Source organism: Polyodon spathula, chromosome 5 (assembly GCF_017654505.1).
Source record: "Polyodon spathula isolate WHYD16114869_AA chromosome 5, ASM1765450v1, whole genome shotgun sequence".
Taxonomy (NCBI): Eukaryota; Metazoa; Chordata; class Actinopteri; order Acipenseriformes; family Polyodontidae; genus Polyodon; species Polyodon spathula.
This window is the reverse complement of record NC_054538.1, coordinates 27,008,437-27,026,429: the sequence shown is the minus strand read 5'-3', so window position 1 is coordinate 27,026,429 and position 17,993 is coordinate 27,008,437. Positions and strand designations below refer to the sequence as shown.

Here is a 17,993-nt window from a genome sequence, read left to right as displayed (position 1 = left end):
GTGTGGGGTAATATGATCATGTGACATTATCAGAGGTCAAAGTGCTCATAGTCATGTTTTGAGCTTTTTTTTTTTACTTTGAGTTCAAATGGCGGAAGAATGTGTTCCACCTGAGCTAAAAGTGTTTAAGAAGGTTAATCATATTCCTCAGATTATGTGTCAGTTTTTACTGAAAACATTTGATCTTTACCTTACCGTTCGGTTTTGGCAGGGTATCACAAATGTCGCTTTTTGACATAAGTGGACATGGTTTTTTGAACATTCCATCAGTCAACCTGTAGTGTGAAATTCTGATAGTCTCAAACCCTTGCAAATTCTACATCTATGGAAAGCTTTTTTGCCTCCCCTTTTATATTACACATAAATGTTTTCAAGGTAGAAGATATATTTGAATAATTATTGATATCTGTGCTCTAACAGAAATTATTGTATCCTTCAAAGGTACCCACTTTAGGTCTCTCAGCAGAAACATTTTCAACAGCTATTGTGAGTTTTGTTTTCTGAATTTACTGTTACTCTGGAATGACTCTTTTCTATTATATTATCTAACAGAATATTAATGACGACTTCCAGAGAAATGTCTGTTATACAATGCGTTATTTATTGCATAATAACAATATCACTACGAATACTACTACTACAAATAATACTAACGATAAATGTGCAGGACATAGGAGGCACATTATTGTTGGTCCATAAAAGCACTGGGGATTCCTTTTCGTCTTACTCTTTCTCCTCATCCTCTTCACTACTGCAAACAGTACTTGACTGTTCATCATCCTGTATATTGAAAGGGTTAACTGGCACTCCTCAAATGCCATGCAATCGCAAGATTCAATACACCAGAGGCTGTTGGCCTTACACTGACGGGTGCTTCTGGTTCAAGCTGATATGTCACACTTACAGATTAGGAGCTCCAAACTGCATCTGGTGCATGCTCCTTCATATACAATGGCATCAGAAGCCCACACTCATCATGCTGCCATCCATTCCCTACTGTGTTTGGCAGAGGGATTGTCAGCTGTCTTCCAGATATAGGTCTGGTAGTTTGCCCTCTGCAAGTGAAGTGCAAGACTGTTGGTCATGTGTGTAAAAGACGCATTAAGCAGCTGCTTCTTGCAGTAGAGCTCATATCTCAGTGTATCTACCTGTTCACTGTTAGCTTGTGTGACACCATATAGAGCAGCTACGAGGGCTTCACATCCTTTCACAATGTTATCAGATAGATTAAGGTCTAACCACAGACTTCCTAGAAATGCAGCGTACTTCATTGGGAATTTTGGAAGTTGTTTTAGTGGCTTCAGTTTGCCTGTGCCAACCATGGCTCTTGTTGAATTAGAGCCTGGTAAGGCATGTAAACCTGGGAGGGTATCGACTCTATCACCAGTGCAGGCTATTGATTGGGATGAATCTTCTTCGATTTCCTGCAACTGTGAGGAACCAGAACTGCTCTGCATGTATCCTCTGATGGAAGTATATCATCAAAATCCCTACATCTGTATCTGATGACTTCATAATAATGCGGGTAAATCCATCTTTGGCAGCTTGTGCAGCATGGAGAATCATGCGAGTGTCTGCTTCTTCCTGACCTGTAAAGATATTTGCTATCTCCTATTTGTTCTAGTGTGATTTTCTTGTTCATCACTGCTCATCCTTTGAAATCCAGCCTCTTTGTAAGCAGATTCATCATCACCTTTCAAGTCGCTGATTTGTTTCATTGCATTGTCAATAGCTGATCATTGGTGGGAGGTCAGGAACCGCTGGTTCAGAGCCTTAAATTGCCAGGAGATGCCTATGATTCCTTCTGGTGACTTGGTATCCTGGTTTATTGGCTGTTCAAGGGCCATGTCAATCCACACACCAGAGAAAAGCTTTCCTGATCTGGATATGGCATGCTGACCTTCCTGAAACTGAATGTATACCTCCGCCGTAGTGTCAGAAAGGAGTTGCATATCACTGGCAGTGAGCCGTCGAAAACAGTTTTACCGATCAAAAGCAAAGACTTAGAGAAGCATGGCAGCAGCTGCATTCAGATAGAGGCTCCGGTTGCAGCCGCATAACAGGATTTCGCTTGCTTGTAAAATTGTTGACTGCAACATGTTGAGAAGCAAATGTCCCGTCTCTGAATGCCCTTCTTGCCTCTTCATATTACTGACCAGTTACCTGATCCTTAACGGCTTCTTTGACATCTTGTTGATCACAACATTTGCAGAATGACTGCCAGGACAACCACTCTGTTACCTGCATGACCAACTTGTGAGGATGGATGCCTCGGCTGTATACGTTCCCTTTTAGAAGACTGACGGCAGTGTTTTCTGCATAAGCATCTGATTCAACCAGAAGATCTTCCAACCAAGAAAAATCTAACATCTTGCCTATGACATATTAGAAATTGAGGGTATGTCCATGCCTCCTAGACTCAGAACCACATGTGGCCTTCTCCGGATAATTTACTTCGCCTTGCATTACGTTGCGTCATCCAGTGTCTTCTGACTTGGAAGTTTCATCATCTTTTTCACAGTGCACAAAATTGTATAAACCATACTGTAGCCATTTGGTGAGGCACAGTAACCAATTACTGTCAGTTAATCACTGTTAAGTTCTGCAATTAACACATTAATTTTTTGGGAGATTAATTTTTTTTAACGCATACAGTAGTTCATTTCCTGCAGCATCATTTTTTGAACGCATACCAGGATTGAATGAGTGAAGTCATCATTTTTAATATAAAATTAGTCATGGGCATTGTGTAACAAAGCATGCAAAGAATTTTACTTTTTAAAAACTTTCTGACGGTTCATTGGAAAGGAAGAGGGTTACTTGTATCGACTGTCAGTGAGGTCCAGTATCACAGAAGTGCATCTGGTCTGTTGTACTCCTTTCGTGCTGCTAAGTATGTCTTCACTTCTGAAAATACAGTCTAGTAGTTTTTCTGCTACAGACAACAACAATACAACAACAAATGAAACCTGTCAGTTTCGACAGAGTACTCTTTTAGAAATTCAGGATTTCTGCAAACCCATGAATCAAACTATAACCAGTGCTGTTGGATAGCTACCAACTGTAGACCCAGTAGCATTGTAGGTTTGTTTTATTTCAATAACCACATTTATTTTAAACAATATTATTTACAATTATGGAGGATATAACAGTTACTTAGTGATTTTTTTTTTTGTTTTATTTAGGTAATTTCAAGTTATTAGTAAAAGATAATTTTATTATTATTTATTCTGCAATAAAAAACATAAATATAAGAGTAAAGGAAACTGCAAAAGAAACTTCATTTTAAATGCAGTAAGGTGAGTAATAAGGTGAGTAACTCCATTGTGATTTAACAATTTGTTCAAACAATTTCACAACAATGCTGGATTGTAAATACATATAAAACTATGAAGAGAATCCAGAAATAGGAAAACAGCGTTTTTATGCTGGGTTGTTTTTTTGGATGATGATGATGATAATAATCGGTATCATCAGTACAAAAACAAACTTGCATGAGATGGATGCAGTAAATGTATCATTTAAATATGCGATTAAACCCAAGAGTATTTTTTTTTTTTAAATCTCAACAGAAATGTGATTAATTTTTTTAATCTCTTGACAGCGCTTATATACAATTTTACACAAAATAAATTTTATATTTTGATTTCAAACAAACTTTTTAATGGTTTAAAAAAAAAAAAAAAAAAAAAACAGATGTCCCAATGTTGTGTGTGCTGACTCAGCTGTTTCTTCAGTTTATCTTCAGAAGTTTGGAAATGTTATCTGCTGCGTCCAAAGTGCTATAGTGCCACTGCTCACATATACAGCATGTTTACTGTTCCTCTGTTGACATGTATTTTCTAGTGTGAAATATTGAATAGTAATAACCATTGTTTTTAATGATAGAATTTAGCAATTTGAGTTGAAGTCAAGATTTGGCACACATTACATTTGAAGGATACACAAATTTATGTTAGAGCACAGATATAAATAGTTATTCTCATATCTTCTACCTATGAAAATATTGAAAAACATGATGTGTAATATAAAAGGAGAGGCAAAAAAAAAGCTTTCAATATATGTGTAACTTGCAGGTGTTTGAGACAGTCAGAATTCAGCACTGCAGGTTGACATTTTCAAAGAATGTCACCGAAAGTAATTTAAATTACATGAAAAACAGCCTCTATTTTTGTATTTTACCACATTGCCTATGATGTACCAATTCTAGAATGATATATTAGGACCTTGTCTGTCCCAAAAACACTGAAAAAATCATCTCTACCAGGGGTTGAGGTTCATCGCCAAATTTGGTACTCAGATGATAGTGTAATACCTTGGATTGTTGTTAGCAACGTGACCTGTTCAGATGAATAGTTTTGCTCCACCAGGTGGTGCATTTAGTCGATTTTTTTTAACACTTTGTTTGCTTGATTAATAATAACACATTTCTGTAATGATACACTTCACTTTTACGAATAAACATACTACGTGTGTGGCTGTGTTTAAAGAAACGGGCTTGTCACTAGGAGGTCCTCGTTTCAAATCCCGGCTCAGCCACTGACTCATTGTGTGATCCTGAGCAAGTCACTTAACCTCCTTGTGCTCCGTCTTTTGGGTGATGCATAGTTCACACACCCTAGTCTCGCGTTGTGATGGTGGTCCACTATGAAAGGCGCTATATAAAAATAAAGATTATTATTATGTATTGTGCAACTTTTGGTATCTTAAGATAGAGTAATGAAGAACAGGAGTGCCTTATATAAAGTCCATAAGGTGAAACGACGAAAAAAAAAAAACGAAATAAAAACTACTACGACTGCTAAATTTAGACACATTTTCCAATGTACGCTTTATCTGTCCTTTTCTGTATACTTGACAACGACTGTGAGGGGCGCTGGGACAAGAAGGCTGTCTGTTTTGTTATACCCCTCATAATGATGGCGAGCTTGTATATTTTGATTGGTTGAAAGAAAGGTAGGTGAAAGGTTGGTTAGATCAGCTGGTCTATGCAGAGCCCAGTTCTGCAAACAATGTATCAAACCGCTGAATGTCAGCTGTGTTTAGGGAAACAAAAAACAATAACTCAGTCTTAGCCGTTAACATTCTCTGCACTGCTTAGATCGGCATGATCTGGGAGAGGTGTTAAGAAACGGTACAAGTTTTAATTCATAGCTCGAGATCCCTTTGTCGTTGATTTTATTTTATTTGTCCTGCAAATTACAGTAATGCGAAAGAGGAATAATTCGCTGACCGTGGATCGTGACAGCATTGTCACTACAAGTAACAGTAACACACTGCTGGACAACAGTTCGCACTTCAAATACGAGCACAAGAAAACAGGAGATCCTGGAACCGAAGTTCTGTATCATCCTGTAGACCCCGATTCGGGAAAAGAGATGAAGAGCAAATTTGGAAGGTAAGATTGAGATTATCAGAATTATATAAACTAGTCTGGAGGGAGATACTGATGTGATGCTTAACATTTATTTATTTATTTATTTATTTGCATGGCATTGGTTTTACAGTTTAATTTTATCCATAACTATTAAACTCTAATGCTGAATTTAAAAATAAAATAAAAAAAAATACTAAAAGAAACTGTCATTCAGTTACCAAATTGAAGACAAGACAATAATTAAAAATACTTCAATCAAAACGTTTGTCATGTAATTAGTTTATTTTAACTTTAAATAGTGGTATTGGTAATTTAAACAAACAAACAAATTATCACAGATAGAATAGGAGGTCATGAAGTCTTTCCTCTACAGAAACGTAAGCCTAATTAAATGTATGGCTAGTAATATGGCTAGATGATTTAGCATACAAACCCATTTATGCAAACAAAAAAAATTATATATATATATATATATATATATATATATATATATATATATATATATATATACCCCAAATAACTTGAAGTTGAATTATTTTATAACGTTGACAGTTCAGTCCTGCATTTAAATGTAACCCACAAAGAGTCTCATACTGAATATATTTTCTTAGTTAATACCTTATAGGGGATGACTATTCAACAATAATTTTCTGTAATGTTATAGCTGCTTATTCCCACTGGACCATCCTGACCAAAATGCAGGGTTTCAATAAAGTTCCTGCCAAATTACATTTAACAACTTTTCCAGTACCAGGATGTTTAGAGCATTGGAACAGAAACAACCACTTTGTATAAAATGTATGCCTGCTTCAGCATTTTTCTTTTTTGGCAGCTGATTGGAGTTGTGAATATGGAATTAATTCAAATTTAAGAAACGTGACAAAGTTTCAGCTATGTGTATTGACTTGTAATATAATAATTAAACGTGGTCATTGATTTAGGTTTGAGGACTGCAGAATGAATCTCGGTAGTCACACGTCACATCCAAAGGGACCCAACTTGTAGTACATGTAACTTTATGATATATATAATATATATATATATGTATATAATATTTCATATTAGTTTCAAGTCAGTTTTGAGTAAGACCTTCCTTAACCCAGACTACAAAAATCACTGGCATTTCACAGAGAGCACAGTCTTAAAATTGATGAGCCAAATAAGGGTGAGAATCAGGAAGTAATACAAGTCAAGCCAAAGGAAAAGGAACTATCCATGGAAATGTTAATGTAGACTCTTCTGGTTCACAGGTTAAATAGTCACTGTGGTTTGTAAACAAGGTAAGACATGATCAAGGAGTGAATAACATTCTAACATTGTGAAACTCCATTGTTTCAGAATTGTACATGGTCTTGCAGGTTACGTCCAGGCAAAAGCTGTTGATTCATTGTCATGAGATGTCACATGATAAGTGAAGCGATACTGTGGCTCTGTTTCCTAAATAAAGGTCAAGTAACAATAAAAATGTGCCTACTCGGCAAACAGAAACATTGCTGGTGATACATAAAGGATGTGTCTGAAAAGTCTAATTATGAAAATGTACTTGCAAACTGCCTCAACAGAAACCAACAGTTACCTCTTCATGGTAACTGTTAGGCAATCTGGCACTAACCACCATGGCTTGTGCAGGGTTTCTTAATAGTTTATTGACAGCTAGAGAAAGACAGTGTTATTTGTTGGTCCTTAGCTTACCTTGCAATTTTAATGGGGGTACAGTCCTAGGTGGGTAATCTGCCCTTGAGCCTCGGTGTTTGTGGTGGGGGATCCGTAGCCTCAGAATGCCACAGTAGTGGAATGGATAGCACCAGTCAGGTAGGAGTCGGAATGAATTGTCTTTCTTGCCACTAAGTAGTATTGGAATAATCAGGTTTAAAGTTTAGTCTGTGAAGGCGTCTAACAGAAAATTGGATAAAGGATTTACCTGAAAGGTTGTATAGTGTACTTTTTCTATATACTTAAATTGAGTACTATATAGTAGGCTTGATCTACCTATACCCTGGTAGCCTGTAATGTTTTTGAGCATTTTATAGCACTGAGGTATCAATCACATATCTGTGCTGATCCTGGAATTATCCCTCAGTAGTTGATTCAATCCAAATAGATTCCCTGGCGCTGTAAACAGTACAACCCCTTGGTGGGCTACGATTGTAGGTAACCTTGATACAGCTCTCGGTGGCATTGGGCCCAAATTAAATCTGCATTATTGTAAAGCATATAGTTTACAATACCAATGGACAAAATGAGGTTACCAGTGACAATGTAATAGATAGTGGGACATGTTTAGAAATGTTATTCCTTAAAACATTTCTTGTTGGCACATTTCTGGAACTACTAATTTTGTATTTTTTTATTTATTTATTTGTTTATTTATTGCTATCTCTAAATGTCAATTCAAGCAATAAGTGGTAGTCTGGCCATGTTGCTCTGATGAAGAGGGAACTACTATAAAGCGTTTTACTGGTGCAGAGCCAAATTTAGTTCAGTTGGGGCTGCACTGTTTTGGAAAGTAACTAGTAACTAAACAGAACACTACAGAAATTATGGATGACAAATATTTAATATTTTCCATTTTTCAGGTTGACCATTTTTGCTTTACGGTGCGTCTATCATACTTTGCATACTTTATCATTTTTACCATGCTTCATCATTGTAATTAACCATTATTTTACTGTACTTTACTACATTTTACCATGCTTTTATACAAGTAACTGCTGTTCTGCAAAATGACAAATTAATAATGTAAGCTACAACCAGAGCAGCTGTCTACGCAACATTATTCATTTTGAACCCCTTTGTGACCATCTAGTAGCTTAGTTATTCAATGGGTCTACATAGCCACTGCTTATAATAGTAAAAGGTTAAAACATGATCTAATGGGTCACCAAATCAACAAAGGTCAACAATCAGTAGCAGTAAAGGTAAGTCCTACTGTTCCAAAAGTGTCCTAGTTTGGGGAAAAATCTATATTTAGTGTAGACGGTAAAGACGCATTTTTCCATTCATATTTAAATATGTAGAATTTTTGTTATTCTCCAACTTGGAATGCTGAAATATATTGTTACAAGTTTTTATAGTCTAAGTTTGACACAATACATTTTATAAATATGTGTGTATTTTCCAGATGTTAAATGAGGTTGTGTTGGTTTTGCTGCAGTTTTGTGAGCCTTGTTGTCATGGCTGCAGACCAGACCTTCTCAAGGTTTTGTTTTCTGATAAATAATGGAATACACTTAGAATCAGCACCCTAAACACTGAGCTGCATCCAAGAAAACACTCCAGTTACTATTTTTGCAAGGTGAAAAATACATTTTAGTTTGCGTTAAAAGCTATGTAAAGTAGACATCGCAGACCAATCTGAAATTGTATTGATTTGTTGCTGACACACAGGGACATTCACTCTTCTTGGAATCCTGGAGAGCAGCGTTGCAGCCAGATGAGTTGTGCCAGCTTCTACACACTTCACTGTCAATGTCTCTCTGATTTGTTGTTTGTTCCATCAGCTAGGACATTGGCCAAGTCATCTTTTATGTTTAAGGACACAGAAACAAACACATAGGGTGTACCTTTTGATCTTGCATGAGCGAAGAAGAACCTGTTTGATTTCACTTAGTCCTTTGCTCTGTTAATTGTAAACTGCAGCTATCATTTAGTTTTGCAGACTGGTTTTTGGGTGCAGGTGGAACTATGGCATCAGTCTGGTCAACCAAATACACCTGTTACTAACAAAGTTTCTTTCAGCCCTTACCATTACTAAGCTTTTACTTCTCTAGTAGATGCTGTTCTGCAGTATTATATGCACAGCACAAACATGGTTGTTTTTGTATGCATATAGCTATGTTGCTGCATAGACCATAGTCCTTACACCAAGATGCTACATTTTATGATTATTATTATTATTAGGCTTCCAAACCAAAGGCTGGGAAGCCTATTGTTATTGTTAAAGTTTTTATTTTTATTTTTATTTTTTTAAAACTGCTGCTGCTTCGAGGCTATGTGACTGATCAGGTTCTGACTTGGCAGGTAACAAGCTGGATGCACTGGCTGTCAGATTCTGAAAAAATTTTGCTGCTGCGTCCTTGCAATTGGCGCCGTGACGCATTTTTCAATAAAACCTTTCGAAATCTTCTTCTTGGGAACCGGTGAAGCGATTGATCTGAAACTTGGCGTATATTATCAGCATCCAAACCCGCATCAAGTTTGTGAAGCTGAAGTTGCTGTGATAAATTTTAATGTCAAAATGGCTGCCACAAATCTTATCAAAATGCGCCCCTAACAGCAAACTGCTGCTGTTTGAAAACAGTTTGTCCAACAAGCTCCAAACTTGGTAGTTATCGTCCCAGTAACAATGGGATACAAATATGTGAAAATGGTGATGTTTTATAAAACAAAATGGCCACCACTTACATGTTTACATTTAAACCTGCGTCACAAAAGATTTACGTGACTATCTTGAAACTTCACAAGCATCATTCTTGACACTGTAGCAATACAACTGACTTTTAAGAAACTGGTGTTAAACTGAAATGGCCGTGTGACGCATTTCTTCTTGAAACCTCCCAAAATGTTCTTCTTTGGCACAGTTGAAGTGGTTGATCTGACACTTGGCAGATATTATCACCATCCAAACCTGCTTGCAAAGCAGAAGTTGGTGTGGTACAATTCAATAGTAAAATGGCTGCCTCAAATTTCACCTAAACGCGCCCTTACAAATATGTTAAAGTGGATATGTTTCGTGAAACAATATGGCTGCCACTCCTACATTTTCTTCTTCTATTTAAAACTGCTTCAGTTTAAAAATGGTTCACTTGAGACACTCCAAACTTGGAAACCATTCAAAAATGGCATTTTTGCGTTTAAACAAGATGGCCGTCTGATGCATTTTTGAAAAAAACAATCAAAATCATCTTATGTGGAACTGTTGAAGTTGCTCATTTTAAACTTGGCATATTGAGAACTAAACACGCTTAGACGGGTACTGATACTGGGGCTTGGTATCCATAAAACTGCCTTGCAGTTCCAGTTGTTGTTGTTGTTGTTGTTGTTATTATTATTATTATTATTATTATTATTATTATTTTAAACTTCAGACTAGGGCTGTCAATTAATCGCAGTTAACTTCTGTGATTAGCATTCATTTCTTTAGAGATTCATTTTTGTAAGGCGCGTTTTGTCTTTATTATTTCTTGATGCGTATTTTTTTAAACTTATTTTTTTATTAATAGACCTGGATTTTGTCAGCATCTAGTTTGTTTATGTCCTGCACCGATTGCTTCCTTCCTGAGGTGTGTGTGTGTGGTGCCCTGTCATGCACTGGTGTCTCATCCAGTGTGTAGTCCTGCCTTGCGCCCTGTGTCTGCCCTGTGTCTGATGGATGGATGGATGGATATATATATATATACACCACACACACACACACACACACACACACACACACAGTACCAGTCAAAAGTTTGAGTACACCTGCTGGAAACTAGGTTTTTTTCATAATTGACAATGTTTTACGTCGTACACGTTTCTGTAAATACTTGCAAATTAAAACACATGATACAATATACAAAACAAAACATAAGGAGTACCAAAGCAATGTTCAAGAAAATTGAAAATTGTCTCTAAATCTTGGATTCCTCAAAATAGCCACCCTTTGCCTTATTAACAGCCTCACAAACACGAGGCATTCGGTTAACAAGTTTCAGCAAGAAATCACCAGACATGTCTTCCCAGCTCTTCTGCAGCAATTCCCAGAGATGTAAGGCACTTGTGGGTAGCTTTGCTTTGACTCTTCTGTCCAGTTTGTCCCATACAAGTTCTGTGGGATTGATGTCTAGACACTGGGCAGGCCAGGTCATTAGATTGAGATGTCCTTCACTTTCCTTCTTCGCCAGATAGTTCCTGTACAACTTTGAGGTGTGTTTCAGGTCATTATCTTGCTGAAGAATGAAGGACTGCCCAACTAGCCGTAATCCTGATGGAATGGCATGCCTCTGAAGTAAGCTATGACAGCCATGCTGGTTGAGCTTGCCATGGACTTGGTAAAGATCACGAACTCTGTCACCAGCAACTCTGTGACCATGACACTGCCTCCTCCATGCTTGACAGTGGGAACCACACCTGCAGAACTCATGCGCTCACCCTCTGTGCGTCTTACAAATACTCTGCAGTTGGACCCAAATATTTCAAATTTTGACTCATCGGTCCATAAGACCGACTTCCACTCCTCAAACGCCTTCCTCTTATTCTGCACTCTTAACAATGGTTTCTTTGCAGCAATTCTTCCAGTTAGGCTAGCTTCACGCAATCTCCTCTGAACAGTTGATGTTGAAACATCAGTACTTCTAGTAGCATTTAGCTGAGTTTGTATTTCAGGGGCAGTTAATCGCCGGTTTCACAGACTTGTGACTCGAATGAACTTGTTCTCTGATTCTGAGGTCACCCTTGGCCTGTCTGACCTTGTTCCGTCCTCATGAGTGCCAGTTTCTTCAAATCGTTTGATGGTCTTGGCCACAATAGTACAGACACTTGCAAAGTCCTTGTGATTTGTCTTAAAGATTGACCTTTATTTCTTAAAGTAATTAGTCTTTTTACTTTGCTTAACTGAGAGTATTTTACCATTTTCTGCTCACTTACGTTCAGGAATGACAAACTTGTGCCTATGCTACCTATATTTATAGTAATCATGGACCCTCACCTGTTAACAATCATTGGTGACAAAAGGTTAATTAGGTAACATGCTAGTTAACTCAGAGAACATCTAACAAAGATACTTTTATACTTAGGCCAGTGTTCTAACACTGTGTTATACACATTTCAGACTTTTAACTGACTTGGGCTTCAGACTGAAATCCCCTTGCTTTGGGTGACCATTTTATTGAAATTGACAAGATTTACATTTTCATTTAAAAACTAAATTTTTGAATGCAATTCACTTATGATTATCAGCTTATATAAGTACACCTATCATATAATGAAATATGAAGTGTCAAGTTTATACAGTTAAAAGCATAGATAATCATGAAAAACCTGGTTTCAAGCAGGTGTACTCAAACATTTGACTGGTACTGTGTGTGTGTGGTGTGTGTGTGTGTGTTTATATTATATATATATATATATATATATATATATATATATATATATATATATATATATATATATATATATATATATATAGTGAAAGATCCTCGCACTCTCACGGTTCGTTGCCCCTTTAAAAACAGACCCAGGAAACCAGAAATGGATTTTTATGGCACTGATGTGCAGTTTTAATCAACACAAATCAAAAATAAACAAAACAAACAAAACACCTAGCTCCTTCTTGGAGCACTAACTAATACGAGCCGTTATCCATCTCACACAGGACGGCTAAGCCGTTTACCTGTCAACACCAAAACACAAACAAGGTCTTCACACTCTACCTTGTACTACGATTGCGCACACCTACAAATCGGGCTCCTCACACACCAGCAGCCCCGAACAGACTGGCTGCTCTCTATAAATACCCAGCACCTGGCTCTAATTTACAATTAACACCAGGTGCAGGGGATAACTAATAATTAAACAGTAAACCGGTGCGCATTCTCACATGTTTTTAGCAGGGAGGATATTAACCCCCTCCCTGCTGTATTACAATATATATATATATATATATATATATATATATATATATATATATATATATATATATATATATATATATATATATATATATATAGGGTTTCTGTGATGTCATAAATTATTATATATTAAAGTAATTTATAAACTCTCAGAAACCCGAGATGAAATTGTTTTCATGTAACTCACTGAAGAGGCCCATCTATTATTTTTTATGATACTTTGATACCCTTGTGATGCTAATATTAAAGAAGACCAGGTTCAGCAGTACAGTTAGGTTATAAATATACAGTGGTTTGCCGAAGTATTCGTCCCCCTGCAAAATTTTCACATTTTGTTGAATTACAAATAATGTATACACAGTTTTTAACTTTTTTTTTTATTCAGAGCTGTAGTGGTTAAAGTGAAAACTGTTATATGAGGAGGAAAGAAAATGTACAAAATGAAATTTAGTGGTTGAATAAGTGTTCAGCTGTGTAAGTAAGTACTTGGTAGAAGCACCTTTTGCAGCAATTATTGCTATCAGTCTTTTTGGATAGGTCTCTGCTAGCTTTGCACAGTAGGATGGTGACATTTCTGCCCATTCATCACGGGAAAATTGCTCCAGTTGTGATAAGTTGTTGGGGATCGTCGATGGACTGCAAACTTCAAGTCTCGCCGTAAATTTTCGATTGAAGCCAGGACTTTGACTGGGCCACTCAAGAACTTTAATTATCTTCTTGTTCAAACACTCCAGTGTGGCTTTGGCTTTGTGCTTCGGGTCATTGTCCTGCAGAAGTGTGAATTTCCTCCCCAGTTTGAGTCTTGACTGACTCAGACAGGTTTTCCTCAAGGATTCGCCTGAACTTTGCACCATCTATTCTCCCCTCTATCCTGCCAAGCTTCCCATTCCCTGCTGAAGAGAAGCATGATGCTGCCTCCACCATGCTTGACAGCTGAGATGGTGTTGACTGGGTGCTGTGCAGTGTTGGGCTTTCTCCAGACGTAATGCTTGGAATTTAAACTGAAAAGTTCAATTTTTGTCTCATCTGACTACAAAATCTTTTCCACTTGTCTGCAGAATCATCTACATGCATTTTTGCAAACTCCATGCGTGCTTTAAGATGAGGCTTTTTGAGTAATGGCTGCTTTCTTGCCACCCGTCCGTACAGTCCAGCTTTGTGTAGGGACTGGCTTATTGTTGATGTGTGAACACTGACTCCCATCTCAGACACAGAACTTTTAAGATCTCTCAAGGTCATTGATGGCTTCAGAGTGACGTCCTGAACCAGTTTCCTGCTTGCACGGCTGCTCAGTTTGGGAGGGTGTCCTGATTTGGGTAGTGTTGGGTGGTATGATGCATCTTTCACTTCTTGTACCCTTCTCCTGCTCTGTGCCTCTAGCACTTTATCTCTGACTTGTTTCGAAAGCTCCTTGGTCTTCATGGTTGCTTTGTTAGAGCACTATGTGAGTTGCAGCTTGAAAGTCTTTTTATACCTGGGGGACTTTATCTACATGTTAAACCACTTTGAGTACATACACGCTGAAGCCATTTCACAAATTTTGTGACCTTTCAAACAAATCATTTGCACCTGAGCTGATTTAGGGCTGCAGTAGCAAAGGGGTTGAATACTTGTGCAACTGAGACAAATCTGTTTTTCTCTGTAAATCTTACTTCTTTATATACATTTTTTAACTTCATCAATGTGGAGTAGTTTGTGTAGGTTCTACATGTAAAGTCTAGTTTGAAAGCGTTGTGGAGTACGCTCAGGTGCCAACAAAATATGAAAACTTTGCAAGGGGGTGAATACTTCTACAAACCACTGTATGTGTGTGTGTGTGTGTGTGTGTGTGTGTGTGTGTGTGTGTGTATATATATATATATATATATATATATATATATATATATATATATATAATATATATATATATTGTGCAAATAATAAAATTTAAAATAAAGTATTATGCAAATAAGACAACGAAAGTCTGCGGAAAACTTTCAGAGCGCCTTATACGTTTTTCAGTACTGTCGTTTCCTTTTAATAATTATCTACAGTTGGAATTGTCAACCTGCATGTATTGTAGGGTTTCAGTTTCCCATGTTTTGTAAGGCATAAGTGTGTTCCTTTGTGTGCCTGTTTGTCTTTGTTTGCTTTTGGAGCACTAGATGGATTTTTAGATGGGAACCTCATTAGCCTGTTTGTATTATATGTATAATAAAGACCTTTCTCTCATTGATACAAAAAAGAGCTTAGTTGAAAAAAGTGCCAGCTGCATACAGATAGATATAAAATAATATGACTTATGCACATAGCATATATTGCACATCAGATGCCATGTGAATAGTGAATATAGTGAGCAGCTCCTCTGTTGTGCTGGTTGACACAATGGCTTGTATTGTCCCTGGTTTGCAGTGTGTTCTGCAGCTCAACCAGGGGCTCAGACAGTGCTCTTCAAACCTATTGTGCTATATCCAGTGTTGTAATGACAATTATTGATACATTTACTTTCCACCATGGCACAGTTAGATGAACATGATATCCTCATGAAAACCATTTGTTAGTACAGTATACTATACAAGTCCCTGAAGCCAGTTATTTAAAACTATACATATTGTTATAATCTAAAGTCAACTCAACCCCCTCTGTTGCAAACCACCTTTTTAAGAGGTAGGATAGCATACACATGTATATATTCATGTTCGAGGAGGCTGTAAGGTACAGTATAACAGTCTTTGGCTAACAAAGTAAAGTGCCAGCCACATTGTACTCACTGGATTTACCATCAAATTTGTCAGTCAAATGTGGTTTACTGCTAAACAGTTTGATGTGATCAGCCAGCTCACACACAAGCTGATAAGCACTGCTAAGACGTTTGCTAATCAGCCTCTGTATTGTAGTTCATTCTTTGCTGGTGCTTTTAATTCAGTAGATTGATATACATCCCAGCCTTTCTATGAACCCTTCGTTTTCTCAAACCCTGTGTTTTGTTTTATAACCTAAACTCTTCGCATAACTAGGAAGTATCAGTAGAGATAAATGACTGGGAAACTTGTAACCCTGTTGGCCAAAAATGGTTGTTAAGCTCTGGTAACCATCTAAAACTTATATTGTAACTGTATCTGCCAACCACCTAAAACTGTATTCCTATAACACTTGACATATAGATTATCATCGGGTTAGGTCCCCTAAATTAAAACATGTAAGATATGTTCTATTAATGTAACGCACTTTAATGGATGTTTCCTAGCTCTAACCTAAAGTGTGGGTATTGCAATTTATCTGCATTACAGCACAACCTCAGTTGCAGTCTTGTTTATCATTCCAATAAATCCTAAGTGTTAAGTGTCAAGTGTTACAATAAAACATTCAAATGTATTGTGGCTAGCCATCATTTTTGCTGTTAATATATATATATATATATATATATATATATATATATATATATATATATATATATATATATATATATATATATATATATATATATATATAATATATATTGTGATAAAGCAAAGGGTCTGGTTATAGAGGGTAAATACGTCAGGGCTGAGGTTTTGACAGCACTTTCTACCATCATAAAATGGCAGTGGGGAAAGGACTACAGGTCATAAAATGGCCACCGACAGCACACTACAAATCCCACAATGCAAGGTGCCCAGGGTGTGGTAGCCACACCTGCACCAGGTTAGACATAATCATCCACCTATAAAAGGGTCACAGCATGGAAGTGAGAGGAGTACAAGGTGTTAGAGAGAGAGAGTGTGCTGATAAGAGTTTAATTTAACCTAAAAGGGAAAATAAGAGTTTAATTTAACCTAAAAGGGAAAATAAAGAAGACAAAGTTTCTGTGTATGACTTGGACTGTCTTGACCACCCTTCTGGTGGATTAACCTGGATTGTATGAGAACCTGAACTGTGTTTGAACCCTATGTTAAGTATCACCTAAAGCTTTGGATTGTCTAATAAAAATCCAGGCACCACCCTGGTAAATCAAACTGACAGCCTTGTGGTTACTGTGGATCTAGAAGAGGAGTGGGAACAGAGTAAACATATATTACAGCTGAGAGTATTTGTTACAGTATATATATAGTATATATATATATATATATATATATATATATATTATATATATATATATATATATATATATATATATATATATATAATATATATTGGTGCCTGTCAGAATGATGGCTGTAGTGGGTGACGTCAGTCCAGAAACAGGAACCGGGAAATAAACAAGAGAAAGGTGGAGCTGAGCGATTGGTTTCGCACAGCATTTAATAATGAACAGACAGAAAATAAAACCAGGACACGGCACTTTCGCCAAAATAAAGAGACAAACAAAACGGACTACACAGACAAACACGGTGAGCTGATATTTGAACTATTACTATGATTATTACCTCCGTCTCCAATCCCGTTCTCCACTCACCGAACACACAACCCAGAGTGAGTGAAAACATGCTTCTTTTATGCAGCTGTACCAAGACACGATTTGATAATCAATCATTCAGTTGGAGTCGCGGTACAACCGCACGTGAATTAATAAAGTACAATTCCCCTTGCTCGCATATTATTACATTTTACCTGCACTTGAAGTGCTGTGCAATTCTTGTGCCTAAATACAAATATACATTTTAAACAACTCGTGTTCCACAGACCCATTTATATCCTGTGTACCAATGACTGTACACCAACATTAACACACAACATATAACTGAAATACACACGGGCAGGCAATGTTGCCACAGTGCCTTTAGAAAGTCTTTTTTCATTTATCAACACATCCTACCCCACAACTTCCAAGTGAAAAAAATATTCTAGAAATTTGTAGAAAATTAATTAAAAATAAAAACTGAAATAGCTTGGCTGGATAAGTGTCCACCCCCCCTTGTAATAGCAATCCTAAATTTTCTCAGGTGTAACCAATCTCCTTCAAAATCACACACCAAGTTAAGTGGCCTCCACCTGTGTTAAATTTTAGTGATTTACATGATTTCAGGATAAATTCAGCAGTTCCTGTAGAT

General features: G+C 37.0%; 1 protein-coding gene across 1 annotated transcript in view; it reads left to right on the top strand.

Annotated features, from left to right (window-relative positions):
- The first annotated feature begins 5,008 nt into the window (after positions 1-5,008).
- LOC121315774 (lysophosphatidylserine lipase ABHD12-like) overlaps positions 5,009-17,993 on the top strand; it is a 46,463-nt gene continuing 33,478 nt past the window's right edge. Inside the window, exon 1 of the mRNA XM_041250162.1 lies at positions 5,009-5,398. Coding sequence (XP_041106096.1) covers positions 5,208-5,398 — 191 coding nt within the window. The 5' untranslated portion in view covers positions 5,009-5,207. The remainder of the gene's footprint in view (positions 5,399-17,993) is intronic.